At 38.5% G+C, this 27076-nt stretch overlaps 1 protein-coding gene across 8 annotated transcripts in view; it reads left to right on the forward strand.

Moving 5' to 3' along the window:
- The window catches only part of UROS (uroporphyrinogen III synthase), a 34826-nt gene that overhangs the window by 769 nt on the left and 6981 nt on the right, over positions 1-27076 (forward strand). The window contains exons 2-9 of one of the 8 annotated variants that reach the window (XM_073354076.1): positions 3711-3774; positions 4730-4818; positions 6325-6408; positions 12788-12884; positions 17487-17561; positions 19952-20026; positions 25975-26058; positions 26622-26707. In XM_073354076.1, coding sequence (XP_073210177.1) covers positions 4756-4818; positions 6325-6408; positions 12788-12884; positions 17487-17561; positions 19952-20026; positions 25975-26058; positions 26622-26707 — 564 coding nt within the window. In that variant the 5' untranslated portion in view covers positions 3711-3774; positions 4730-4755. Of the gene's footprint in view, positions 1-2358; positions 2377-3710; positions 3775-4137; positions 4359-4626; positions 4819-5325; positions 5724-6324; positions 6409-12787; positions 12885-17486; positions 17562-19951; positions 20027-25974; positions 26059-26621; positions 26708-27076 lie in introns of those variants that run through there. The other 7 variants (XM_073354077.1, XM_073354075.1, XM_073354074.1 and 4 more) reach the window with 7 other exon arrangements.

Below are 27076 nucleotides of genomic sequence, written 5' to 3' on the forward strand. Positions count from 1 at the left end.
TAATCCTGGGAGGTTTCTAGTGATACGTGGCATCTTACATGGTAGATAAAACCTGAATTTCTAATGTAAAAATCAAGCACAACCCTCCTATCCTTCGCTTTTTAGGCCTCCTTTATACATCATAAAGAAGCAAAAAAAAAAAAAGGGGGGGGGGGCAAAAGCCCCTTCCTTTGCAGATCACCTTATACAATTTACATTAGCACTGAAAGACAATCATTGTAATGATGGCATTTTGGAAGATTGGCTTTAGTTACTTGTTTTAAGGCAGGGGTAGTCAACTACTTTTTGTCAAGGTCCAAATTTCTTGATCAAGGTCCAGACTCCAGAGAAAATAACAAAAAAAAGATAAGTAAATAAAAAGATTTTGGAGTCTGTTCAAAAAGCATCTGGCAGTCCAGATTTGGCCCACGGTCTGTTTTAAGCATTTGACTTTTAGGCAAAGAATTGGCAGTGGGAACATTTCTGCTTCATTTCCGATTTCCAGATGTAAATCAACAGCTGCTGAGTAAATGGACTTCATTTTCCATTGATTCTTCTTTACAGAAACTTTTTTTAATGTTGGTCACAAGTTTGTGTATATCTCTTGAGAAATATGTAAAGGAGCGTAATGTTTAAGTATATGTGGGAACAGACTGAATATATTGCCAAGGAAGTTGTCTGTATTATTCATGTATTTCCACCATTTCTAGGGTACATAGGACTCTTCTATACACCAGAAATGTCTCATGGGGTTCTATACTTTTTCAGTTTATTCAGCAGGAATCCAGCAGTTCAGAATAATAATTCATTAGCCAATTTCAAGGGCTCCTTCTCAGAGTCTCAAGGGCTTGAAGATTCCATTATAAATACAGATTATTATTCCTGTGTCTGTGGCACCTATAACACATTGTAATAAGCCGCAAAAGATGTTACTTTTAAAAAGTATTATTTCTAAAGAAAATCCCAATTTATAGTTTAAGTACTGATGGTATATTCCCTTAGTCATGGGACTACAACTTCAGCAATAACAGCTGTTTCAACATTTCTGGTTTGGGAATACCATGTTCAACATGCATATTTGCCCACATTCAGCTTCTTGGCTGTCTATACTCATCCCCGTCTGTTACGGTGGCATTGTGCCTACACTTATGGTGATGTCAGTTGTCCTAGGGCATAATTGCTAAGAAAAATGAGTTTGGATAGGCTGTATCCAAAACAATGCAAGGTTTGTCTCTTCTATGGGACATCCCTGCTGCGAGAGAGCATTGCCATACTGGTGTATTATATCACTTCATATTTTATCATACATGTCAATATATTTGCCAAATAAACCTGCCTGAACTGTGAAAGAAAAGACGACACAAGGTTCAGAGAGGTTTGTAGCTGCTTTTACAGCAGATGTACTAAAGCCCCTCAAAGGACACTAGCATGGCATGACAAATATTACAGGAGTGCACAAAGCCGCAGCAACTCTTGCGCAAATTCTGTTTTCAGTCACACACTTTGCAATCCCTTTGAAGTCAATAAAGTAGCTGCTTTCTGGCAGAAATTAAAGCAAGCCAAAGACATTCTTGGTATCAGGAGCAAGCAGGCTTACTCAAAGTAAACCAGGTGGCTGAGTCCAAAACATAAGTTGTGTGTTTTCTGTGTAAAGTGGGCATTCAGCTAATTGCATATTAGAGTAGTTTGTGATATAAGACTTTTCCCAATAATTTTTCTATAGTTTTAATATATATTTTGCCCACAAGAACTAAACAGTGGAATTCATTTGATAGTTGGAAGCCTGTAATAAGCTTATAAGTATGGATGCTTACCTGTTTATTATTATTCGGTATTTGACAGACAACAGGCTACATGACAGGGAGATAATTTGGTTTTGACTACATCCAAAACATCCGTGACAACTCCCCTCCTTCCAGAATGCACCTGAATCAACTTTATGATTTCATTCTGGGGTTTTATAGCTCTAGTTTGGCTTTTTTACTCTTTCCTAGTAGAATTATTGCCTTGGGAGGATTTTCATTTTTTCTTAGATTTACATTTTTGATGATTTCATTCTTAGTATTATTAAACATTATGTCTTCAAAGAGGTGAAAGGATTTTTTAAAATGTCATTGTATGTATGTCATCTATTATTTAAAGTATGTAATTAGTGATGTATATTTTGGAAAAGTTTGTAAGTTCATATTGTGGTCAGAGTTTAGGTAATTTATGAAGTGTGTGTGTCACTATTGTTAAGAGAATGTGTGAACTGTAAGGATATTGGAGTACATATGTATTTCCTTAATAAATATTTCAATACTCTCTAAGGCTTAGACTGTTGGATTTTTTAATTGTAATGTTCTTTTTATGTAATTTATATAACAGTTGTAGTAACTACTGGAACAACTTTTAAGAGTAAGTTAAAGATTTTGTGTGTGTATTTCCTATGTTTAAAAAAAAAAGAAATATGAAAGAAAAACCCAGCAACATGTATACTCACAGACAGACAGAGAGGCACATACCCTCCCGAGGGCTTGATGAAGTCTGCCAAAGTTGAGACCTACTTCATTAGTCTATGTAAGAGAATTTGGAGCAGAGCTGTTCTCCTGTGTATCTTATTTGGTCTGTCAGCAAACTTGGGCTTAGATCTTCCCCTGATATACTGCCTCCTGTGGACTTGCTAATGTCTGCAAGAGGAGAGCTGTGCTATAGGAAATTTAATAAATTATTCCAAAAATGGATTCTCCTTCAGGGAACTTTAACAACTCTGCCAGTTCCACACTGCATTGCAGTGCTTTAAGTTCATTATTATTAAGTGTTAATCTGTAACTGGTTGAAGTTTTGAAATGCTTAAATTTTTTATGGTGGGGTGGCTAGTGGAGATCGAGTCAATAGCAGGAAAGATTGTTAATGCCTTTAGTTTCAAAATCAAAATTCTAATAACCTATACTCTGCAGAGGGGTATACAAAACTTTGTTTATTTTGACTTTGGGGTTTATGGAATTTTTTTTCAAAGTTATATATGGATGAAAAATCACAAGAACACTTATTTTTCAAGAAAAAAAGTTCTGTGTTTGACACTCCCCAAAATATTTGCTCTCTCCTCTAAATTAAGCATAAAAATGTTCATGGGAATACCTTCTTCCTATGAAAAGTTAAAAGGATGTGTGTGTCAAAATTAGACTTCTTATCATGCAACTGTCATCACAACCTTATCTCAGGAGACATGATTAGCACCTAAACAATAGGAAGTGTTATTATGAGTTCCAGTCATGGCTCTGATATTGAATCCTCCTGTAGGAGAGAATCACTTAGGCCCCAATTCAGCAAAGTATCTAAGCTCATGCCTACATTTAAGCACGACTAGCTGGTCTCATTGACTTCAATGGGGTCTGATTTTCAGACATTGAGCTCCCATAGCTTCTGTTGACTTCATTTGGAAGTGTGTGCTCTGAAATACACATATTATAAAAATAAATTCCAAGATAAAACACTACTACATACACTTTTCTTCCTGGGGAGAGGATGAAAGAATAAATGTGACAGATGTTAGTTATGTAACTTAGTGCAGGGGTTCTCACAACACATTTTTTGGAGTCCTCAGAGTGTGGCCACCAACTCTTGCTGACGGCCACTATGACAATTTTTCCGAAAAACTTAATTAACTTCAGGAAAAAGAAATAAATATGCACACATACCTGTCCAAATCATTGTAATGTATTTATGTAGGGTTGTTGGGTTTTTTGCAGATTCAGGAACAACAACAATGTACAGTTCTTTACTGGACCTAAACAGAATAGAAACACAAATAAGGTGCTCTGCATGTTCTTGTCTTTTTTCGTAGTTGTTGCTTTTGCTTTTTTTGTTTCTGTTTTTTTCTTTTGAATAGAATTGCTAGCTAGTAAGTCTGCTTCTGCGAAAAATTATATTTGTATATTTGTTAATATCACTTTTCACAGCAGCAGACTTGTTAGCCAGCTGTGAAGCAGTGAAAAGTGATATTAACAAACATACAAATATCACTTTTCACAGCAGACTTACACAGCCTTGGCAAGCCAGGGGACAAATTAAGTCTTGGATAGGATGGTGGGTAGTGAGGCATTGGGGGCCAGGGGTGATGGGGTGGATGGGTCAGGGGCCGAGAGAGGCAGCGGGGGCCAGAGGCAATGAGGCAGGTGGTGAGCCTGAACCCCAGTTTCCAGACGCTGCCGCCACGTGGCCGAAGCTTGCTGCCTGCCACCCGGGGCTGAAGCTGGAAGCCTGAGTCCCACTGCCCGTGGGAAGGTGGGGAACTCGCACCGGCTGTCAGCTCCTCCTGTGTTTGTGGCTCCAGAGTGGGACAGGGCCCAGCCTCTACTTGCAAGCCCAGAGGAGGGGCTCAAATACCATGTGATGAGGTCAGTATAAGAAACAATATAGAATAGAATAGCAAAGCTGTCAGAGGATGCTCATTATATTACTATGTTAATATGTTACTGAAATCATTATTCCTTTTTAAAAGTGTTTTCTTTCAAAGTTCTTTCTTTTTGTTGGTTTTCATTGTCGTTTGTTTCTCTGTAAGTGGTATCATTAAAAACCAACATGCTTTTTGCTGGCCTTATCAGGGTGGGTGTTCACTCCCAGAGAATGTTCGTTAATTGCTTACTCATTGTGTAAACGGTAGTGCATCTGTCAATTATCCTGTTTCTTGTGATGCATAACTTTTACTGGCATTGTACAGGGAGAAGTCCTCTAGATCTAATTTAGATATTCCTTTGTTGTGTTTCAGTGATCTGTGGCCATTTTTGGTAAACAATGAAAGTTCTGTTACTGAAGGACCCCAAAGACAGAGACTCAGGACCAGATCCATATATTCAAGTAAGTAACATAAGGGTGGGGGAAGCTATCCTTTGCCTTGTTTCATTATTAAATTAATAATAATAATAATTACCAATTAAACAAGATTAATGTGATTGGGTGTTACAAAACTAGGAAAAAGTGTTTCAAATGTTAGTATCCATTGAGAAAACTAACTTTCCAGTGTAATTTGCACTATTACAAAGAGTAGTTTTAGATATGACAGTTAATGTTCTTAGCTAAGTAATAATCCATTGTTATTGAAGTTAGTTTTAAACTGCGTAAATGACTAAATATCAGTTTGCTTTCATATAGATCAGAATTAGGATTACAGTATTTTGTAATTGTTACAAACAATTGTTAGCAGTCTCCAGTGAGAGTCCAAGAACATAAATGGATACTTAAATACCTTTTACCCCTATAATTGGCCTTATCTCTGCAAACCATATTCATGTGGGCAGTTCTTACTTGTGCAGATAGTCCCACTGGCTTTAATGAACTTCATATACATGTAACAATTTGCAGGATTGGGCCCTTAGTAGTAAGGCACATCGGTAGTGAGAGACCGCTTATATCAGGGGTGGGCAAACTACGGCCCGCCGGCTGGATCCAGCCCATCAGCCATTTTAAACTGGCCCTCAAGCTCCCGCTGGAAACTGGGGTCTGGGGCTTTCCCCGCTTCAGTGCTGCAGGAGGGTCGGGGCCGCTCCATGTGGCTCCCGGAAGTAGCGGCATGGCCCCTCTCTGGCTCCTACATGCTCCAATGGCCCTGTTCCAATGGCCCCGTTCCAATGGCCCCCTCCGGTGCTCCAATGGGAGCTGCAGGGGTGGTGCCTGCGGATGGGGCAACATGCAGAGCTGCCTGGCTGTGCCTCGGCATAGGAGCTGGATCAGGGACATGCTGCTGCTTCTGGGAGCTGCTTGAGGTAAGTGCTGCCTGGAGCCTGCACTCCTGAGCCTCTTCCCAACCCCCTGCCCGATCCCCCTCCCACCCTCTGAACCCCTCAGTCCTAGCCCATAGCACCCTACTACACCCCAAACTCCTCATTCCGAGCCCCACCCCAGATCCCACACCCCAACCAGAGTCTGCACCCCTGTCCGCACCCCAACCCCCCACCCCAATCCAGAGCCCTCTCCCGCACCCTGGACTCCTCATTTTTGGCCCCACCCCAGAGCCCTCACCCCCTCCCACACTCCAACCCCAATTTTGTCAGCATTCATAGCCCACCATACAATTTCTATTCCCAGATGTGGCCCTCAGGCCAAAAAGTTTGCCCATCCCTGGCTTATATTGTACCTGTTTAATGGATAAATAGAGGGCCTCAGTCTCCAGGGCTGTAAGTACAATATCTTTCAGCAGCACTAAATTAATCAACAACAAAAAAAACGAAAATTCCATAGATAGTTTTGGATTTTAGTTCAGAAAAGTAGTTGAATAGTTCTGTTGCCAAATAGCCCATTCTTATAAATATAAATAGACACTATTTGTGATGCATTCCAATGACTAGATATACTTTTTATCCATAGGAATTAGGATTATACGGATTTGAAGCAGCTTTAATCCCTGTTTTGTCATTTGAATTTGTGTCTCTTCAGACTTTCTTTGAAAAGGTAAGCTTTCAACCTTGTAGTAGTCCTGTTGGAGAAATTATGCCCTATGACTGCCAAGCTACAAAGACTAATCCTGATTCAATAATACCTTCTCACTGCTTTCTGTATTGCTGTTTCTCTCCTGAATTGATAGGGAGTTAAAGAACTTTTCCACAACTCCAGTCCCCTCCTTAGGTATATACCTTGTTAGTCTCATCCCTCATTGCCTAATTGGACCAAAAAGCTGCTACTAACGATGGTGAAGAACTTCACTGAGCATACCAAACTTGTCTCCCTGACATCCTTAGATGATGTAGTCCCTTCTCATGTAACTAACCTGACAGATTCAGCTGGGATGAGCTATATCCAGTCTTGCAGTGACTATAATACTAGGTCAGTTGCCTAGAAAACTTTGCCATGGAAGTGTATCTGCTGCCTAGTTAGAAAACAGGCTTGAATTTAGAACTCTCTTTCTTGCTCTCCAAACGAGTGGGGGCTAGGACAGGGGTTCTCAACCTTTTTCTTTCTGAGCCTCCACCCCAACATGCTATAAAAACTCCATGGCCCACAACAACTATTTTACTGTATGTAAAAGCCAGGACCAGCATTAGGGGGTAACAAGCAGGTCAGTTGCCTTCGGCCCTACAAAGCTAAGTTGCTCCGGCTTTGGCTTCAGCCCTGGGTTGTGGGACTTGGGGCCCCGGGCTTCAGCCCCATGTGGTGGGTGTTTGGCTTTCTGCCCTGGGTCCCAGCAAGTCTAATGCCGGCCCTGCTTGGTGGACCCCCTGAAACCAGCTTGCGGGCCCCCCAGGACACCCTGGCCCCTGGTTGAAAACCATTGGGCAAGGAGATGGCACACTTAGTGGTTTGAGCTGCTCATCAGTGACCTCTGTTTGTTAAGATCTGACTGTGCTTTCTTCTATGCTCCTGCCTACGGCATAGTGTGCTGTAACACCAGGATTTACATAAAGGAAGGTATATGTAGGAAGGTGGATTTATGCAAGAAAAAGATAGGCCTTCGTAAGAACTTGTTTGTATGATATGAACCACCTGTCGCCTAGATTCTAAGGACAGTGTTTTCTGTTCTAGTTTCCCTACCTGACGGGTGCCCAATGGTGTGTTCCACAGAATGCTCTAAATAATGGGGATTTTATGGACTTGAGAGAGGAGGGAAGGACCATGTGAGCTGGAGAAAGAAACAGAAAAGAAATGTGTTTAGTAGGGCTGGTTGACATTTTTCGTTTTGAAACATTTTGCGGACAAAAGATGGTCCTTTTCCTAAACTGAAAACTTTCACAAAAAGCTTTTGGGTTTTTTTAAGATTTTCCGTTTTACTTTATTTTTTTGTTGAAATTGAAAGTTTCAAAAATTTTAATTATTCATTGTTGCTCCCTCTTGCCCCTCCATTTTGTCATTAAATTAATCATAGCTAGGTTTTTGGGGGAGGGAGAGTGTCACTTTTTCATTTTTCTCTTAGCCACTCTAACTTTTTAAAACTTCTTTATCTTGGAGAAGCTAGAGTGGCAAAAGGAAAAATGAAAATTCAGACTCTTCAAAAACTGGAGACGTTTGAGTAATTACTGTGGCAGAATTAGTTTCATTTTTTCTTTCGCTATTTTACAACTTTTCAAAGGTTAGGAAAGAAGAAAAGTTAATGACAAATGCACATAATTTATTTTATGGCACCTGGTGGCAAAAAGTGAGAGGAGGAAAACAAATATTCAGACATTTTTAAAAGGTATTTCCTGAAAATTTGTGGGGAGGGAAGTGAGAAATGGATCCAGTTTGAACCCTGCAAGCTAGAAACAACTTCAAAATTTTCAGTTCATTCTCATAAAATGGATTTTCTTTCCGGTATTTTTTTTAAACCCTCTACTCTTATGTTTGTTTAGAAATTCTTATTGAGTCAGTTGCCAAGCACCTGGGCCTGTTACATGATTATTAAAACTAAAAAATAAATATAAACTTTTTAATTAAACTGTAATGGAAACCACCTCTTTGTAACAAAGCCCCTGAATCCCTAATGACAGCCAAAAAGTTTTCAAAACCTAGAGCTAAAACTCAGTCTTTTACTTTATTCTGTAAAGTTGGTTAAGTTCTGGCTGTGGTGAAGTACTTAAGGGGAAAGTTCTTGAGGAATGGATAAAAATAAAGTGAAAAACATCTGGGCATGAGTTCTGAAACACATTGGAAGAGCTGTTCATCCCACAGAGGAAGACTCCCCTTAGAATGCATTTGTTAAATTAGAGGATCATCTCATGCAGAAGCAATCCACTTTTCAATATACTTGAGGCAGATAGGCAACTTTCTGCAATATCTTTGGGAGACCCTTTTGTATTAAATGTATGAATGGTACCTCTCTGGGCCAGAGATTGTATGCTTTCCGAGAGGTGAGGGTTACCACGGCTCCTTCAGGAACTGAAATCAGTAAGGGATGATGAGCACAAATCATTCAGTTTATAACACCTCCAGAAAGGTACTACCACCAAGGGAGGCTTGCATATTCTGGTTCTAACTGGATTTTCCAGAGGCCAACAGACAAGAAAGTACTTTTGGATAAACAGCCCCATCTTAAAATAACTCAGGGCCTTCATTCTGGTTCTTGATCTAAAGACTGAACTTGCACCCATGTGGAAAACCTAGTTGTCAGGTTTGAAAGACTGACATTACCAGTGACCTATGTTGAAATTGGGGGTGACCCTGGTAAACTTTATAGCATGTGTGTACGTTTTTTTTGTTGTTGTTTTTATATGCTTTCTTTTTGATGATTTTACCTTAATAATAAATGTACTGGCTTAGAAGGAGCTGTGGGGTAATTTGTAAGTGCTGGCAGTACACTGGCCATATCCCTCAAAGAGGAAGCAAAGGACAGGCACTGACCTTTTAGGCAGACTGGCTTACTGAGGTATTGCAATATAAAGCTGGGAGCTGTTCAGCCTTAAAACCCCCAGGTCAGAAAGGAGTGAGACACTGGTTTCCATCCAGGAGAGGTGATGGCTGGAAGCCAGAAACTCTTGAGGGAGCATGGTGGAGAAATGTAGCTGCAGTTACCCTGAAACTTTGAAATACGGCTTCATAGTTTTCCAACCTGATGCTGGATTTAGACTTATACATTATGAGAGTTTACATCTAAAATGTTGTGACACTCTGTACCTCGAGGAGCACCCTGTAGCCCGCAGATTCATCATCTATATATAATTGTGATATTGCATATAAAGCATGCCACGTGAGGTATCAGAGGAAAGGTTATGATCTTCTGAAACCCACTGTTGCATCTAAATATGTATATCATCAATGCATATGAAGTTATGAGAATTGTGTTGTATGATTGTCACTAAAATATGCTGTGGGTTTGGGAAGCGTCCAGATACTAGCTCCCCAAAGACAAGGAGGGGATAACCAAAGCCCAGGCGGGTATCCAACAACCATCAACAGCCATTGTCAGGCAAGGCAGTTACAATTCAATGGCTCACTTGCACAAGGCCACACCAGGGGAATTACTTAACCTTGCCTGGGGACTCAGCAATGCCCACCGACATGGCTGGATTAGTGTTCTCCAAGCACATGGATTAAGGGTATAAAACAGAACACAGGGGCCCCATGCTTTGCCCTCTCTCCTCCCTGCACCTATGCTGCAAGCAGCAAGGAAAGACACTCAGAAGACTGAAGATTCCAACAGAGGAAACTGGCCCAGGTTTCAAGGGTGAAACCTTTGTCATATGAACTGTAATATCCAGTGAGGTGAGAAAAACTGCTTAATCTAGATGTTGCCCAGTCTAATAGAGTTGAGAGTTTAGATTACGTGCTTGTATTTTCTTTTCTTATGGTAACCACTCTGACTTTTTGCCTATCACTTATAATCTTTTATAATTAATAAACTTGTTTTACTGTTTATCTTTACCATTGAGTTTGCCTGAAGTGCTTGATAAATCGGCACAGGTTTACAGGCTGATGTATTTCCACTTTCCATTGATGAAGTGGTGAACCAATTAATACACTTACATTGCTCAAGAAAGGGTGTAAACAGTGCAAGACGGTATATTCCTGGGGTACAAGGCTGGGAGCTGGGGGGGATTTGCCAGGTGCCTTTCTCTTTGTGATTCATGAGTGGCTCTGGGAGCATTCATGCAGTCTAGCTGGGTGTGGGGCTCCACATGTGGTTGTGCTGAGTGATAGTGCCTGGAGGGGTTTGCTGGTTGTCACTAGCAAAGCACTGTGAGGGATAGCCCAGGCTTGAGAGTTAAGGGGGCACAGGGGTCCCACAGTCCCAGGCTGCACCCTGTCACAAATGTATAAAGTTGCAGTAGAGTGAGTAGCTTAAACTGAGCAGCAGAGTTGAAAATGATGAAAAACCATATAGAAGGAGTGTATTGGTCCTGTATACATTATGTTACTGTCACTTAAGTCTTAGTGAATGCATTAAATACAGAGCCTTTTTCTATAGAATAGCTCTTTCAATGTGCTTTGAGAAATCATGCTCAGGCTTAGACAGTATTCACATCTGTTCCCCATCTGAACTCTGGCAGGGCCTGTTAGTCAGCTGAAGAGAGCTTTAAATGCTAGCTGGTTCAAAGAAAACAATGAAAGGAGACTCGTGATGGATGTTCTGGTTATATAGCTCTCAATTTGACAAGGGGGATTTCTCCTTCCCTCTCCTCTGCCCCTGGGCTGGAGGCAAAGATATTTTTAAATTACAATTGTTTTAAAGTTTGGGAAACCAGGTTGCTGAGGGTCATCCCTAGCTGTGTGAGAATTTCTCTAGCGCCAGGCAAGTGATCTTACTGTCCATGAACATATTGAGGCTGCAGCACCTCTCGTTCCAAATGCTTGCTGTACATGCACAGTGTGTTTTCTAAATGTTTATGGAAGTTACTGTGGGGCAGCTCATTAGCACAAGTTCTGCACTTACACATACTTTACCATATCCTGCAGCTGCAGAACTAAAGACTTGAAAAAAACAAACCCCTTACTATGATACAAACTAATTAGCAGTGAATGAGTTGGCCAGTTATGAATCTAATATACACAGCCAGGGTTATGAGGCATGGGTGATCCCAGTTATATTCTACTTGAAAAAGCCCTAAGCTAGTGCTTTCTTTGCAGCTTCAGTAATATTAAATACACTTTATGAGGGGGTTAAATGAAACAAACAGCTTTTGTGAAATCCTGGTTTCACTGAAGTAAATGGGAGTTTTGCCATGGACTTTAGTGGGGCCAGTATTTAACCCTACTTTAAATCCTATCCCTTTTTATTCTCAGAGTATGCAATATACATGCGTTTGTTATTAGTATTTTGTGTTGTAGATCTTTATATGATCTCTGATTGCTAACCCAAATTTATCTATAAGCCTCAGACATCCGACAGTCCTAATTTTTATTTTATCATCTGTAAAGAAATCATATAACTGAGATGATAGAAAATGCTATTTATGCTAAAGAAGTTTTCCCACATTATTTGAATATTCGTTATTTGTGTGTTCTATATTAGGGTTATACACCTGCAGTAGGTTCCATACAGAGCCATTTTCAGGATTGGGCGCTTAGTTGTTAAAACATATCTTAAACAATTGCCCTGTACTCCTATATAAGATGAGTATTTTACACTTTTAATGCCAGGTTTTGAAAAGAGCTCAGCACCCAAAAGCTCCCATGCAGGAACCTAAATAAAGAAGTGAGATTTTCAAAAGTGCTCAGTACTTTTCAGCCCCCCATTACGCTAGAACCAGAAGGGGGAAAAAGTGTCTTTAACAGCTGTCTTGCCCTGGGCTTCAAATTTTGTGCTGCACCCACAAAATTGCACACTTGATGTTCTCTCTACCATTTTAAAAATTATTTTGTTTAAAATTTGAGATACATAGTTTTGTGTTTTCCTTGTTCTTACAAATATCCAGGGATATTTACTTAAATGCTGAGTTTAAATTTGTAATCTGTTACTTTGTTCAGACAAGGCCTACAATTATTAGGGTCCACCAGAAATTTTTTGGTTGGTGTTGTTTTTTGCATAGACAGTCAGTAATCTGAACTATTCTTCACCCTGGCAGTGAGGCAAGCACCTGCCCTCATGATACTTTCTGAGTTACTGCTAACAATAATTATTAGCTTCCCCTGTAAGAATTTTAAATCCATCATATACTTTTCTCACATTCCAGTCTGGTGAGAAGAATTTATGTCTGTTCCTATATTCAGATTTCAGAATTAACGTTGTCTTGTGTGAAAGTTTGAGTTAACCTGAATTCAGTGTTATAAATCTCATTAATATTTCTGCTACTTTTATTAAGTGATCAAAATATTTGACACTTTGGACTGTAATTTTCATATTGTAAAATTGTAACATTCACTGTATGTTTTTTGAACTTCCCAGAGTTTATCTAAATATATTTTCTAAATTGTTTTTTGGTAGCTCTCTCATCCAGATAGTTATGAGGGTTTAATTTTTACCAGTCCAAGAGCAGTAGAAGCTGCCAAGTTATGTTTGGGAGAGAATAGTAAAAATGAAGGTAAGTGCAGATTTATATCTTTGGTTCTGTCTTTTTAAATGAAGTTTTATAAATTTCATTCTCTCGCCCACCAGAAGCTACTTAGTGTGCATGTATGGGTATATTTAAAAAAAAAAAAATCTAATAATTGACTTTGAATATTTAAAGGCACCACGCTGCTTTATGCTTAGGTGAGCTTTCACATGTAGAGATTGTTTGTTTGTTCCCCCCCATAATAATATTTTTCTAGTTATTATAACAAAAATAACTGAGTGCAAATAACTCTAATTAGACTTCATTTTTTCCCATGAAGTGAATGAAAGTTATTCTTCTTAGTAATGCTAGGACAGTAGTAAGCACCAACTAAGGAATCTGTTTCAGTTTTTAATATATAAAGGTATATTCTGGGACTGTACATAGGAGTTTGCTGAAAACTCTCTAGCCCACTAGAAACTGGCCATCCCATCATCATGCATGTATGATTCTCATGAAATCTTACTTGAAACAGTTTTTTCAAATCTTGAATATAAAATCTGTCATGTGGATTGAAAAGTAGCAAAAAGACAGTGAACAAATGATAATGAATAAACAGCAATGTACCAGGTTGGGTGGAAAAGTCTTGTGGAACATTATATAGAAATTGTCATACCAGATTAGATCAATAGTCTGTCTAGTTGGGTATTCTGGCTTTAACAGTGGCTAGTACAAGGTGCTTCAGAGGAAGGTGCAAGAAAGCATATAAATGGACAATTATTGAATAGCCTGCATATAGAGAGAGTTTCTTTCTATTCCCAGACAGTTAATAATTGGTTTACTCTCCATAGAACAAGGATATATACCCTTTAATATTTTTATCTAACTGTCCTGGGGTGCTCTACTCACTCCTGCAGATTAGCTCTGCCAGGCCAACTCCCCTTCCTGCAGTGTCACTCTATCACTCTCTCTGTGCCTCAGTCTCTCAGGACTCAACTGCTCTCCCTTTGTGGCTTGGCCCTCCAGCCAGGTCACTTTAGTATTCCCCTTCCCGGGTATCAGAGTCTCTCTGGTCTCACTGTCCCAGGCAGTCTTCCCATTCACTACCCCTTAACAGTGCCACTTCTCCAGCGGCTGGTAGGGGAACCCAGGCCCTCCCTCTATACTGGGTTCCAGCCCAGGGACCCTACAACAAGCTGTCAAGGTCTGCACAGTCCTGAACCTTACTGCTGTATCCCTGGGCTACATCCTACCTTACCCTACCCTGAGAGTGACTGTCGCCTCACTCTCTATATCCCCCATCTGCCCTCAGCTTCTGGGCTTTATACAGACCCAGTCTGTTCCTGTCCAGCTCAGCCTCATTTCTAATTAGTCCTTGCCACCTCCTTCAGGTGCCGCCTATGTGTTTAATTGGCCCACCTCGCCACCTTAACCCCTTCAGGCCTTGTGTGGAGTGGACATCCCTTCCCATTAACATAACTCTGATAGTTTTATAGTTAATGAGAACAATCTTATCCTTTTTTAAAATCATACTAAACTCTAGAACTCAATGTTTTATCTTCTGGCAATGAGTTCCACAGGTTAAGTATGTATTGTTTAAAAAGTATTTCCTTTCACAAGTTTTAAATGTATTTATCTTTTCATTTCAAATTATATCCCCCTTGTTCTTGTATTATGAGCAAGGGTAATTAGAAACACCTGACCTTCTCCATATTTAGGCTTTGATCATGCAAACATGAGTAATTTTACACATGTAAGTAGTACCAGCTCAGTGAAACTGTTCCTGTGTTTAAATGTTTGCAGGATTAGCATCTTAGATTTTAAGGTTTTTTGGGAAAAGACCATATCTTTATTTGTATTTGTACAATACTTATTACAGTTGGGCCCCAATTCTGATTCGGGCTTTTGAGCACTACTGGAATACATACATATTTTAAATAATTACATATACCTCTATCATGTTATCGGTCAGGGTGCAGTCCAGAGAAGTGAGGGGGTTGTATCACTATTTGCCCTGCAAACTGTGCGTCTTACAATGCTTTACTACTGTAGCTCCCAGTCTGGTATACTCGCAGCCAGCCTACAAGAATGCAGGTCACACCCTGAAGTGTCTGTGTTCTAGACAGCCCTGGTTCAGCAGCTCTGATCCCAGCAGCCTGATTACAGCCCCTCTCTGGCTTCCACCAGCCTTGGTTACAACCAGCAATGTGACCCCAACACACGTCCAATCCCAAATTTTCCCAGACCCATGTGCTGTGCACTGTCCTGCCCTCTCCTGGACAATTTAGAGGAACAAACAAACTTTCTTATTTCTTTGAAGACACAAAATCACATCACAGCTTATTTACTTAAATGAGGTAAATACACCTTTCCATTTAAACGCAACACTTAAGTTGGTTTATAGTAAAAATAAAACAAATTTATTAACATAGGACGTAGGCCAAGTGATGCCAAGTAAATGAATAAAGTTAGAAAGGGTTACAAGCAAATAAAAGTGAAAACACACAGCTAAAAGTCTAAAACTTAATCTAGAAAGGTACAGGCCTTGTTCAACATGGTTTCTCACCTATATTCAGTTTCCAGAGACTTCCACCCTTCCTTCCTCCCACCCCCCGTCTTTGGTGGAAGGATCCATGTTCTCAGCTTGCAGGAGCGCTGTTCCCTTCTGTCTGTCTAGTGATGGATGCCAAAGATGACTTCTGCCCTTGCTTATATTTTCCTAAATTCAATTAACTTGTTTCAAGAGGCAGGATGACCTCATGCTGTTTTTCCTTTCCTGTGGTCTTCCCTTCCTCTTGCTGATATCTAGGTAAATAGAACTTCCAGTATATCTGGTCACACCTTGCATAATTTAATTGGAGACAGGTAGACAGCTGTCTGCATTCCTATCTGGGGGAAAGGATGTTTCTCCCTTTGGTCACAGACAGGAAAGCCTAATATCAATGAGTATCCATAATTTCTTTTGTACTGTTAACACGTACAGTTCACATTGATATTAATCACTGTTGTGTCATGGGGTTTCATAAAAAGACCTCACTCTATACACTTTTATAATATAGTAATATTGTATACAATCAGTTAATTCAATTGCTTATCACTTGAGGTTCAGACCCCTGTCTTGATAGACTAATAAACCTTTTAAATGAATTCTTCTGAGGGTTACCCCTCAAAATAAAGTTTTTTCAAACTACAAGGAAGGCAACATGAAGTCTGGTCATAAAGGAAGCTCCATGCTCTTTCTTCCCCGTCTTGTTAGTTTAACAGCTTTGTTTACCTAATATGTAAAAGTGGACCTTCATTGTCTTTGCCTGAAGAACAGGCTGGTCAGAGAATCAAATACACATTCCTTTGTCTAAGGCAGACCTGTTTACCATCTCCCTCGACATACTTGGTTTAAACACACTTTAGTCATATTTCCAGCATATATTCATAACTTTTTGTACACACTCTGTGCATACATCATGCAAAAATGTTAATGATCAATGTGTTATTAGTTTTGAAATGAAACCTCACAAAGATATTTGTACAAAGATTGTTACAATAGTGTGTAGGGTCTGAATACAAGGTGTGTAGCATCAAACATGTCTCCTTTTATTCGGACTCCCGTGTAAGCTAATCAGTCTCAATCTTTTCAATATCACCTTATATGGAAGGCTTTCCTTTCTTCTGATTATTATTATTATTATTTTTTTTTTTTGCACAACTCTCTCTGGATCTTTTCTATTTCTATTAAGCCATTTTTTAAAAAAACTGAAGGGCAGAAATGAACTCAATATATTTCATGTGAGTCTGTACTGTTGTTTTATATAAGGCATTATAATAGGAGACCTATCAGATCTATCTCTGCTCAATCAGTTTTTCAGGAATTGGGAAGAGGAGGCTGGAGCCGAACAACATTGCTCAGTGTGAAGCTATAATTTAACTCACATATTTAGAAAGAAAAGCTATTTCCTAGCCACTTTATTTTGGGGTCTGCTTCTCTAGGATATTTTTTTTCCATATTGATAGATCTCTTTTTCTTTTTATTCAAAGCACAATCAGCGTATACATTTGTCGTCTTATTTTTATAAAATAATAGAGCTGTATACTGAAGTATTCCAGTGCATGAATATGGGATTTATTTACCATTCTTTGATTTGTTGGCATGAAATCTTCGATTTATTCTATGTCTAAGCTTTCAGTTTTATGACCGAATCTATACTGGATATCCTTATTGCGCAATTTGAAATTCATCAGTTTATCATGCACTTTTTGCTTTGGAATTCTTTTTCTTCTGCAAGTTTAACTGAGTTTTTATTCCTAGTTAATGTCAAAATATAAATGAGCATTACAAGTTACAGTTGATCTGGTACCATGCAAGTATCCATTAAAAATACTACTTAACACAAGTAATTGAAAACAGTTTTTGTTCAACCAAAGCTTTTTGAAGCATGTTATAGACTGTTTTTAGAGTGAACCATATATCTGATTTAAAATCTTTATTTTGTACACGTAGAATTGCTGACATTTATAGTGTAGTATTGGTTATTAGTATTTTGGTGTGCTCACAGATTTCTCAAGATAAATAAGCAATCTTTTGGGCAGAAGTCCAAATACTCTAGTGTTTATGCTGTATTGCCAAATGCTTACACATAATGTAATGTTTTACAGCCTGGAGAAATTCTCTACAAGAAAAATGGAATACCAAATCAGTGTATGTTGTAGGAAAAGCTACAGCTTCTCTAGGTAAGCCAGATTAAAGAAGAAACCCGTATACAAAGCAACCTCTTCAGTACAATTCTTGAAGCATTAACCTTAGCTCAAGGTTGCACAGAACAAAGGCATGAGAAGCTCCTTTTCATTAACAAGTGAAAGTTTCTAAAAAGTCAGCTTTATACATATCATCAGAACAACACCAGCTAAGGATATGGCCCTGGGGTGCACGTTATTTTCCCTATTATAATGCAATTGCGATTACATTAACGGTGATTTAAAAGATTAGTCAAAAAAAAAACCAGGTATTGAATTTATATATATATTTTGTATGGATGAAATGCTGGTGCCATTGAAATCAGTGACAGAATTCTCATTGACTTCAAGGGGGTAGGATTTCACCCATTGTTTCTATGTTGTGATCCACCATCAGAGAGTTTAAAGAAATTGTATACATTGTTTTAATTATGTTGTACAAATAACTCATGCTGTGGACAAAGAATCCTTCTACCATATGTTGAAATCCTATTAATTGATAGCTAAGTTGTTTGCCTTTTGTTTTTGTTTTGAGAGCATTTCAAAGCAGCGGTAGGCTGGTAGCACAAATCAGCTATTATATAGTTCTCTTAATTGGAGTTTACTGCACTTTTTCAGTTTTATTAATATCAGTTTTATTTATTTACTTTATCTTTATTTTATAAATGACTTATTCAGTATACGGTTAGCTGAATTAATTTTAACCACTTTATCTAATGTGTAGATTCACTGTTTGTTCGTTGGCCTGATACGTTGGTTATAACTCTTTAACTCAGTGTTTATGTTTAAGTCTGACCTCGGTGTCCCATGCAAGTTCTACATTTCTTCTATTAAGATACTACATCACATAGGTAAACAAGATGCAACATAGGCCTATAAAGAGACAAGCAGCACAGTTTGATTATCAGTTTTTTCTGCTACTGTTAGTTATTGTGTGTGTGGTTTTTAGTGTTATGGGTAACCAAAGTCTAAATCAGAAAGTGTAGAACATTTGACATTTAGCTGGGGTACTGCTGGATAAATCAATATTGTGTTGTTTAAAGTGTACAGGACTGTGGGTTTTTTTCCTCCTGTTAGTTTGGCACATTTTAAATGATATGTTAATTTCATTTAAACCCGGTCTGCTTGTAAACTTCAGTGTGCTAGATGACATTTTGTTGTTTGAATTAGAAGATGAATTTATATGGCAACTGTTTTGTTACAAGTTGCATGATGTTCTTCATTAGCAGGTGTCAATAGCTATGTGATGTGATTGCTTGCACCTATCTCATTGCCTATACCACCTCAATTTGGTTTAAGTACATAGCCTGAGCAATTGTTCAGTTCCCTGCAAAAAATATCTTATAATCGCATGCCCATGAGGACAAGCAAGACTCCAAAGCTAGATACGGGGTTTCATTCCCCTCAGTATGACTGTATAAATCTCACTAAGTCTACCAGGATGTATATGAGAGCCTCAAGGAGAGAAAAGATAGCTTAGCTTTGCATCAGATGTTTTGCTTTTGTGCAAGAGACCTAAAATGTTTAGTGATATTTAGCATATATGGATTAAATAAAAAGACTGATTCAATCTGATCCTGAATGGCTGCTTAGCATGGGGCTAATCTGGATTTAATTTCTAGAAGTGCAGAAGAAATTAATTTAACTGCACATAGAAGGTCACAGTTCACAGTACCAGTCAAGATAAAGAAAATAATATGGACCGAAAGGAAGCTTGAGCCAGTCGCATCTGACCCTTTTTAGTTAATTTGGGATTTCCACCATATATGCCTTTATAGTAAATAAGAGACATATTGTACTCTTGGTTTTCAGTTTTTTATCCTGCATTGCAGAGGGGAGCTACACACCTGATGAGCTATGTCTATATGCTCCGCAGGAGCACAGGTGCAATCACAGGGAGTGCACTCTGTTTTGTGCAGCAAGCCAACATGGGCACCTTTGCCCTCTGTAAATTTGGGGACCATGATTAAGGGTACGTTTTAGTCACAGGTATTTTTGGTAAAAGTCATGGACAGGTCACGGGCACTAAACAAAAATTCACGGCCTGTGATCTGTCCATGACTTACTAAAAATACCTTTGTCAAGATTCCTTCCGTGACCTCCATGATAGACTTGCAGCTTTACCCACAAACAGGCTCCAGAGTGAAGTTTAGATACTCAATAATCCCCCATGTTGCTCTCCTAAAGCAGTTCCCTCTGTGTGATCAAGGATCAAATCCTTAGGTGGTATGTTACTTAAAAAAATGATTCAAGAAAATCTAAAGGAAGTTCAGAAAAAGATGGATCAAGTTGGATCTCCTTTTTCCATTCAAGTGTTTCTGAAAATAAATTCAGATTGGTTGTCACATTCTGTCAAACAATATATTTCTTTGTTACTTTTCTTACAGTGGAGGAGATTGGCCTTGCTCCACAAGGAGAAAAGTGTGGAAATGCTGAAAAACTAGCTGGATACATTTGCGCAAGTATGCAGAAATATTTCAATTAAGGCAAATTTATTTTAAACTTATTTAAATTTGTTTTAAAGTACTGCACATAGTCTGTGTAGAGGTGTTCAGTAGAATCCTGAAACACCATTTGTTGGAATGCTTCAGATGTCCCCAACATGTTTTGGAGAAATAGGTTTGTGCTATACAGAATCCAATCAGTATATTAGTTTATAGGAAGTAAATGGTAATAATAATTATAAAATATTTTATGGTCCAACAGATAAAGTGGCATTTACTGACCCTATTAGCCATGACTTTCATAACATAATGAAAGGCAGAGCTGCAGATGTCGCCTGTTTATGTATCTTGGTGCAACTGGTATTCCATGTCCCCTTGATACTGACTTTCCTTGCTGCAGAATTAGACATTACCCCAAACCAAATGCGGCTGGCATTCCGCCCCTCACCCCATTGTCCAATGATTCAAAAGTAGATAAAGGGATAACCCTTTCTCCCTCACAATTAACCAGACAAGTCCCAAACGAGAATTGTTTTGAGAAAGTTATGAAAGCCGGGATGGGAGGAAGGTTCCAATGGAAAGTTGAACTTCGCTTTTGTTATGGTGAAAGCTGTAATGCGGGACTACTAACTACTTCTAACAGTATCAAACTCTTGTCTGTTCTATGTGATTTCAAGACAGCTGGTGCAAAAGCCAGTGCAAAATGCTAATTTAGAAAGCTTAGGTATTGTGTTTATTAGTTTTTGTTATACTGACCTGCATTGCATATAGCCATGATGTTAAATTGTTATGTATTGTATGCACAAATAGTGGGGAACCAACCAGCTCCATAATCAGAAATTTAAAGTATCAATTTTCCCTGTAGTAGTGTTTTTGAGAAACATGTTTAGGCCTGGTGGCTGATTATTGTTTATTGGGCAGCTGTAAGATAGAACAACTACAAGCTGTACAGAGATGTTTCATGATCAAACAGCTGGGATTCTAGACTTAGGAGAAACCTATGCCATAAGAGATAATTGCTAAGGAAGTGAGACTGGCATCAGAACTTCTGATAATATAGTGTTTAGGAGAGTTCATAATTGATGTTCATACTGACTTTAAAGTGTGTGCAAATTCAGATTGATATCTGCTTGATGAGATACTTAACAAAAGAAGATCAACAGATTTAGGCAGGAATTAATGTTAAAAAGGCTTTGAGATTTATTGCTAAATTGAGCTCTGTGTGTGTGCGCCAGCTGTAGAAGCTCTATAAGGTTGTACACCCAGTGTCTAGGTGCTCTGTACCCTAAGTCCACTGAATACTGAGTTTGTCCCTCTGCCGGCAATGCAAGGTATCAGGGAGTTAAGGAAACTGCACTGCAGAGTCTCAAAGAGATAGTGAAATTGAAGATTGGGGGAGATAGCCATTCAGCTGAAGAATTGCTTTTTACAGGCCAGGGAGATGAGAGCTTTCTGCTCCAAACATTGTGGGAGAGGGGAGAAAACATTGGTTTCGGTACACAGGCAGCATCCATCAATAGAACTGAGAATGACCCAGGCTTTGAAGTGTCATTTTATCTAACCAATAAAATGAAAATGGTCCACCTTTGGGCAGCCAGATGCAGAAACACAGATGGTGATTAGTGCAGTTATTCTAGCTGTTAGGTGAATTACTGTAGCTGCTGTCTTAAATACTTCATTACTTGACCACACCTTATCATCCTGCTGACTACATGTATCTTCTAGCGAGGTGCTACAATACTGTAGTGATGGACACGGGGTCAGAACCTAGACAGATTATTTTTTGGCCATTGGACATAACATTTGTTGTGGGTGGAGGGTTATTAGTACAGTCTTTCATGCACAACAGAAATTTATGTAGCTAAATGAAAAAGTGGGATTAGAGCTGTCAAACTTTTATTTACAGAGAGGCTACAATATTTTTGTTAAATTGCATAAGCAGCTTTTTAAATAAATTGAATCATCTTAATAATCAAGAAAAATAGCTGTGGACTTAAATAAAAAAAATTCTGGAAATGAAAAATGTAGTAATATTTTGGCCTATACAAGACTGCACAAGGCATAAAAGAACAACTCATGGTCCCTGTCCTAAAGATCATGCAATAGGTTTTCTATTTTTATTTAAGGTTTTCTCTGAGATTATTTTTTTAAAATGTGTGGGTAACTGTAATTTTGGATTATAGGTTAGTATTTGTGGATTTTGCAGAAAAGGTGCATTTTGAAGAGAATTTGAAAGAATTGAGGACAGATGTCTGGGCCATGTGATCTGAGAATGTGGGAAAAAATCATAGATTTAGGATATATGCAAGATAAGAAAAAAAAAAAAAAGATCTGTAATACCACAGATTACTCTCCAGTGCCTGGAATTGTGACATTTTTAGGAAATCCAATAATAAGAAAAGACCTGAACTGCACAAAAGAAAAATGACCTTTAAGAGCTCTATTGATTGCTCCAAGACAGTGCTGTATTACAGAAAAGGAAGTCTTTATCTGACCCCAATAAATGACTGTACCATTGCAATGAGTACAACAGCAGCCCTGGAAAAAATAGAAGATTGACTACCATGCTGGTTCAAAAGTGATGAAAAGGAGGGAGGGCAAACTAGACCTTTGTTTTAAATTAAATCTAAAGAGATTTTTGGTTTGGCTGCTGCTTATATTTACTTTTAGGAAGATAACCTGCCCCCACCTGGGTGTGTCCATTAAAAGCACTGCCCTCTCCCCAATAGACTTTGTCTCACTCCCCCCTCTGTAAGCCCCTTCTCTTCCTCCCTGTGTGTTCTCTGTGGGTTGGAGGGACAGTGGATTGCTCTGCTGATACACTTATCCCAGCTTATTGTTCACTCTTCTTGGCCCGGCAGCTGCTTCCCTGTTCTGCACACACTTGGGCAGTGCAGAGCAGGGAGCTGGTACTGATAGAGGCAGCCAGATACAAAACAGTACCTTCTGGTGAGAGCAAGTGAACTACCTCCAGAACCAACAGCAGCCTCTGGAAGCCACCAGCAGGAAAGCAGGAACTGCATCTTTTACACCAATTTGGGAAAAATTCCTGGGCTGAGGGCAGCTTCTTGTTAAATCACAAGCAACATTTTAGAATACTACAAAATTGCAGGACTCTCAGTACACTTGCAAGAAATGCAATCCTGAATGTATCGTAACAATATAGAAAATTTCAATCAGTGGGGACTCCTGTTGCTGATGTAAACATAACCAAACTCAGTCTTATCAGGTTGGGTATAAATAGGGGCAATCAATTTATTAAATTGTTTATAACAACCTCTGAGGTAAGAGTTAAATTATAATAATGTCCTGAATCAATGTTTTCCATTATGCACTTATTAGTCAACTATTTCTTTTTGCTTATACATAAAATTACAAATAAGGAATTAATTGAGAAGACTAAATCTAGATAGAGCAGAAGATTGTATGTCATAAATATATGCTGTCAGCTCAGAAAAAAAACCTCTGAAGTGGTTACATTTCTTTTGTTATTCACTTTCTATGTCTTTGGTGCTGACTTTGGCTTAGCTAATCAGGAGAATAGATCAAATGGCTCCTTAATTAAATAGGTAGTTTCAGTCTGTTTTCAAGACAAATCTTTTTAGCTTTATTAGAATTTAATGTCTTTGTAGTGTTGATTATGTAAGTTAGAGGATGCTTCTGGGGCCAGTGTTTGTTACATTGTATATTGATACAGAGCTATCGAACTATTATTCTTTGCTTTGTAAACACAAGTCAAAAAGGATTAGTGTTACTTTACAGATATCACATTGGCATTTCAATTAACTGACATGAGCTTTGGTTGGAGTGATATTAATGTATTTTGCCTTTATCTCACAGAATACTCTTCTGCATTTCATCTCAATTTTTTGCTTCCTGTAATTTATTACAAACATGTCTCTGGGTCCTAATAAAACTTCAGTTTTCAATTAGGATATTCAGATCAATCTGTGTTGACTGCTAATAAGGTCCTTCGATTTGATTTTTACTATGGTGTCTGTTTTTTCCCCAGAGGCAACTCTGGTGCTTAATGCTGAAAACCAAGAATCTCCTTTCAGTGCTTAAAATAAACAACCCAATCTGTGGTTTATTGTTCTGATAGACTCCTGAAGAAAATTCTCTTTAAGGACCTCACTTATTTAAAAAAGAGTAATGTAGTTGTGCAGAATTTTGCCTCAGACCGTTGTGTGCCTCAGTATATTTTTTACACTAAGTATCCTATAAAAAAGCAAATGTGTGCACAATCTTTATTAGAATATGTCCACTGCTCAGATGTTGTTTAGTGCTGAAAAAAATCACAAGGAGTTTGTTGTTCCATTTAGGAAAAAAGGAAGATGGGTAATTTCCATAGTTTCATTTGCTTCTGACATGGACCCCCATTTCATTAAAATATTAATTCCCCAATTGGGATCTCTTTTCAGCGGTAAAAATAACAATTGCAAAACCATTATTTAGAAACAGATACTACAGGAAGTTTGGTTAGAATATCGAGTATGGTGTAGTATTTCAAGTCGTAATATGGTGGAGGGAGCTATGTTACTACTTTTGTTAAAAGCACTCAAAATGTTAACCAAACGCCCGCCAAACCACTGTCTTGTTTTAAGCAGAAAGCAGTGATGGGCAGTAGCATAGAAAAAGACTGGGAAGACTGCCCATATACACCTGGCCTTCTGGTGAACCTTGAAATAAATAGTGATCCAGATTTTTTACACACACACGCACAAACACACATACACACTTACTTACTTACTTTTCCCCCAGCATCTAGCTCAGTGAGGCCCTGATCTTGATTCGGGCTTCTGCACGCTACCATTTTACAGAGAAATATAATCATATCCCTCCTTCCTCTGTTATCTTTCACCTCTTTTTTATAAGTACACAATCCACTTGCAATAAACAGCAACAGTTTTCTGAAGCAATGACCTAAATTTAAATTAATTAAATTAATGTTATCTCATTCCCATCCAGTGGGGAGCTTCTATTCACAAACACTGCCGTCATTCTTGTTGGAATGAGTCTTCACTTTCATGCCTGCCATATCAGATAGAGTTTGTGGGTACATAGATTCCAGTAATAGACAGTTAAAAATGCCAACATAGAGATCTGAAAAACCATCTGATAGTGCCTTATAGGATCTTATAGCTGTGTGGGTAACGATCTTAGAGAGATTGGAGTCCAAATGTATCATCTCCTTTTGAGCTGATGTCTTCATTTAACTGATCAGTCATGAAGAAGCAAGCATCAGAAACATACAAATCAAAGATTGTCCCCTTTCCAAAAATCAACCAGGAAAGACCAGCCTTCCTGCTCTTTCAACTGATGTAAGCAAGCTCTTCCCAGCATAGCAACAATTAGGGATGGGGGCCCTCCACCTCAAAGGGTAAGGATGGTTGGGGAGACTCCTTTGAGACACCATGGTAAAGGGAGTAGGAGTTGCTAGAGGTAGTTTTGGAATGCCTTTGCAAAGCATTCTGTCTCTTTCTTCGATTGCCTGTTCTATCCTCTACATAGCATGATCTATCATGGAGTTATCCACGGCTCAGATGGCTGCAGCTACATTCTGTTGGATTAAGCCTTTGAATAGCAAATCAAGTATATTTCTGAAAATTGGGGAGTGACTGTCGAGAAGGAGATAACTTAGATTTTACTTGGTATTCTCTATTGAAAGGCAAAGGAAATAGAATATAGGAATGCAATTTATCTTTTCGCCAGATCTTTTTAGCCAATGTATTCACACTACAGCAATGGAATCATTTTTAATTTACATGCTAAATAGCCTCTGCCTTCTGAATTGCAGACGTGGCTTGAACTACAAATGTTTTCAGTGATCTTAGTTTTGTATGCACTTATGATGAAGCATACTGCATTTTCAGTATATATTCAAAATTTGACATTTTAAAGTGTCATTTGTGCCAACTGTTAAAAATGTAACCATGATTTAAATTTGCTAATGTGCTTGTTTACAGGGGAAACACCTAATTCATCACCTCTTCTTTTTCCTTGTGGATCTCTCAAAAGAGAAGTTCTTCCAACAATACTCAAAGAAAAAGGTTGTTGCAGCCTTTAGAGCTTTATTTTAATTTGTTAACTTATTGTGGAAACCCCCACCCTTCCTCAAAGTAATAGTAAAAGATTAAAGGCTTATTCTTTATTGTGAACCATCCATGGATTTGTATATATTGGATTTGTACTGTCTGGAGATTAGAGGACAGGACTGAGAATCAGGAGATCTCAGTTCTCCTTCCAGCAATGCTATTGAGTCCATCTCTGACATTGGGAAGCTAATTTGATCCTTCTTTTTAGCTCAGTGCCCCATTAGTAAAATGGCAATTACTATGTTTATTTTATTCACAGTGACGTTGCAAGGCTTAAATGGTGTTTGTAAAGTGCTTTGAGATCCTCAGATTAAAAATGCTCTAGACATGTAAAGTACTGTAGTTGCATCTTGTAACACGAAGTGCCCAGGAATTTTTTAAAAGAAATATTCCTACATCTTAGGCTTTAAAGTAATATATTTTAATGCAATCAATATTATAATAGTGTTGTATTGGAATAATGGGAGCTATTAAAATCCTGTTTAGTTGCTGATGTATTTTCTCTCTTCTAATTACAGGTATTTCACTGGAAAGCCTTACCGTTTATCAAACTGCTCAACATCCCAGTCTCCAAGAATCCTTGAAGAATTATTTCTCACAACAGGTATGGCATAGTCAGTGGTCACCAGTGTAAATGTAAAGCTTTCTGATATATATATGAAACCTGATGAAAAACGTACTACTTTCTCCCTCAGTTATCTGTACGAGATATTATTGTGAGAAGAATCCCTTGGCTATAGCTTTAATCTTTTGAATATAGTGAATCGGTCCTTAAATTTGGAGAAATAACCCAGAAAATTTCAGTAAATACAATGGCACTTAAATACTATGGTAACAGACATTATAGAAAGTCCTAAAATATATAGATAATAATGCCTCTGTGGGAGGGAAAAAATACAACAACCTTTGATGGACCTTTCAAATTTTTGCCCAGTTTCCAAGCTATATTTTGTATCAGTATTACTGGGGAAAA

This window comes from Lepidochelys kempii, chromosome 7 (genome assembly GCF_965140265.1).
Source record: "Lepidochelys kempii isolate rLepKem1 chromosome 7, rLepKem1.hap2, whole genome shotgun sequence".
NCBI classification, from domain to species: Eukaryota; Metazoa; Chordata; order Testudines; family Cheloniidae; genus Lepidochelys; species Lepidochelys kempii.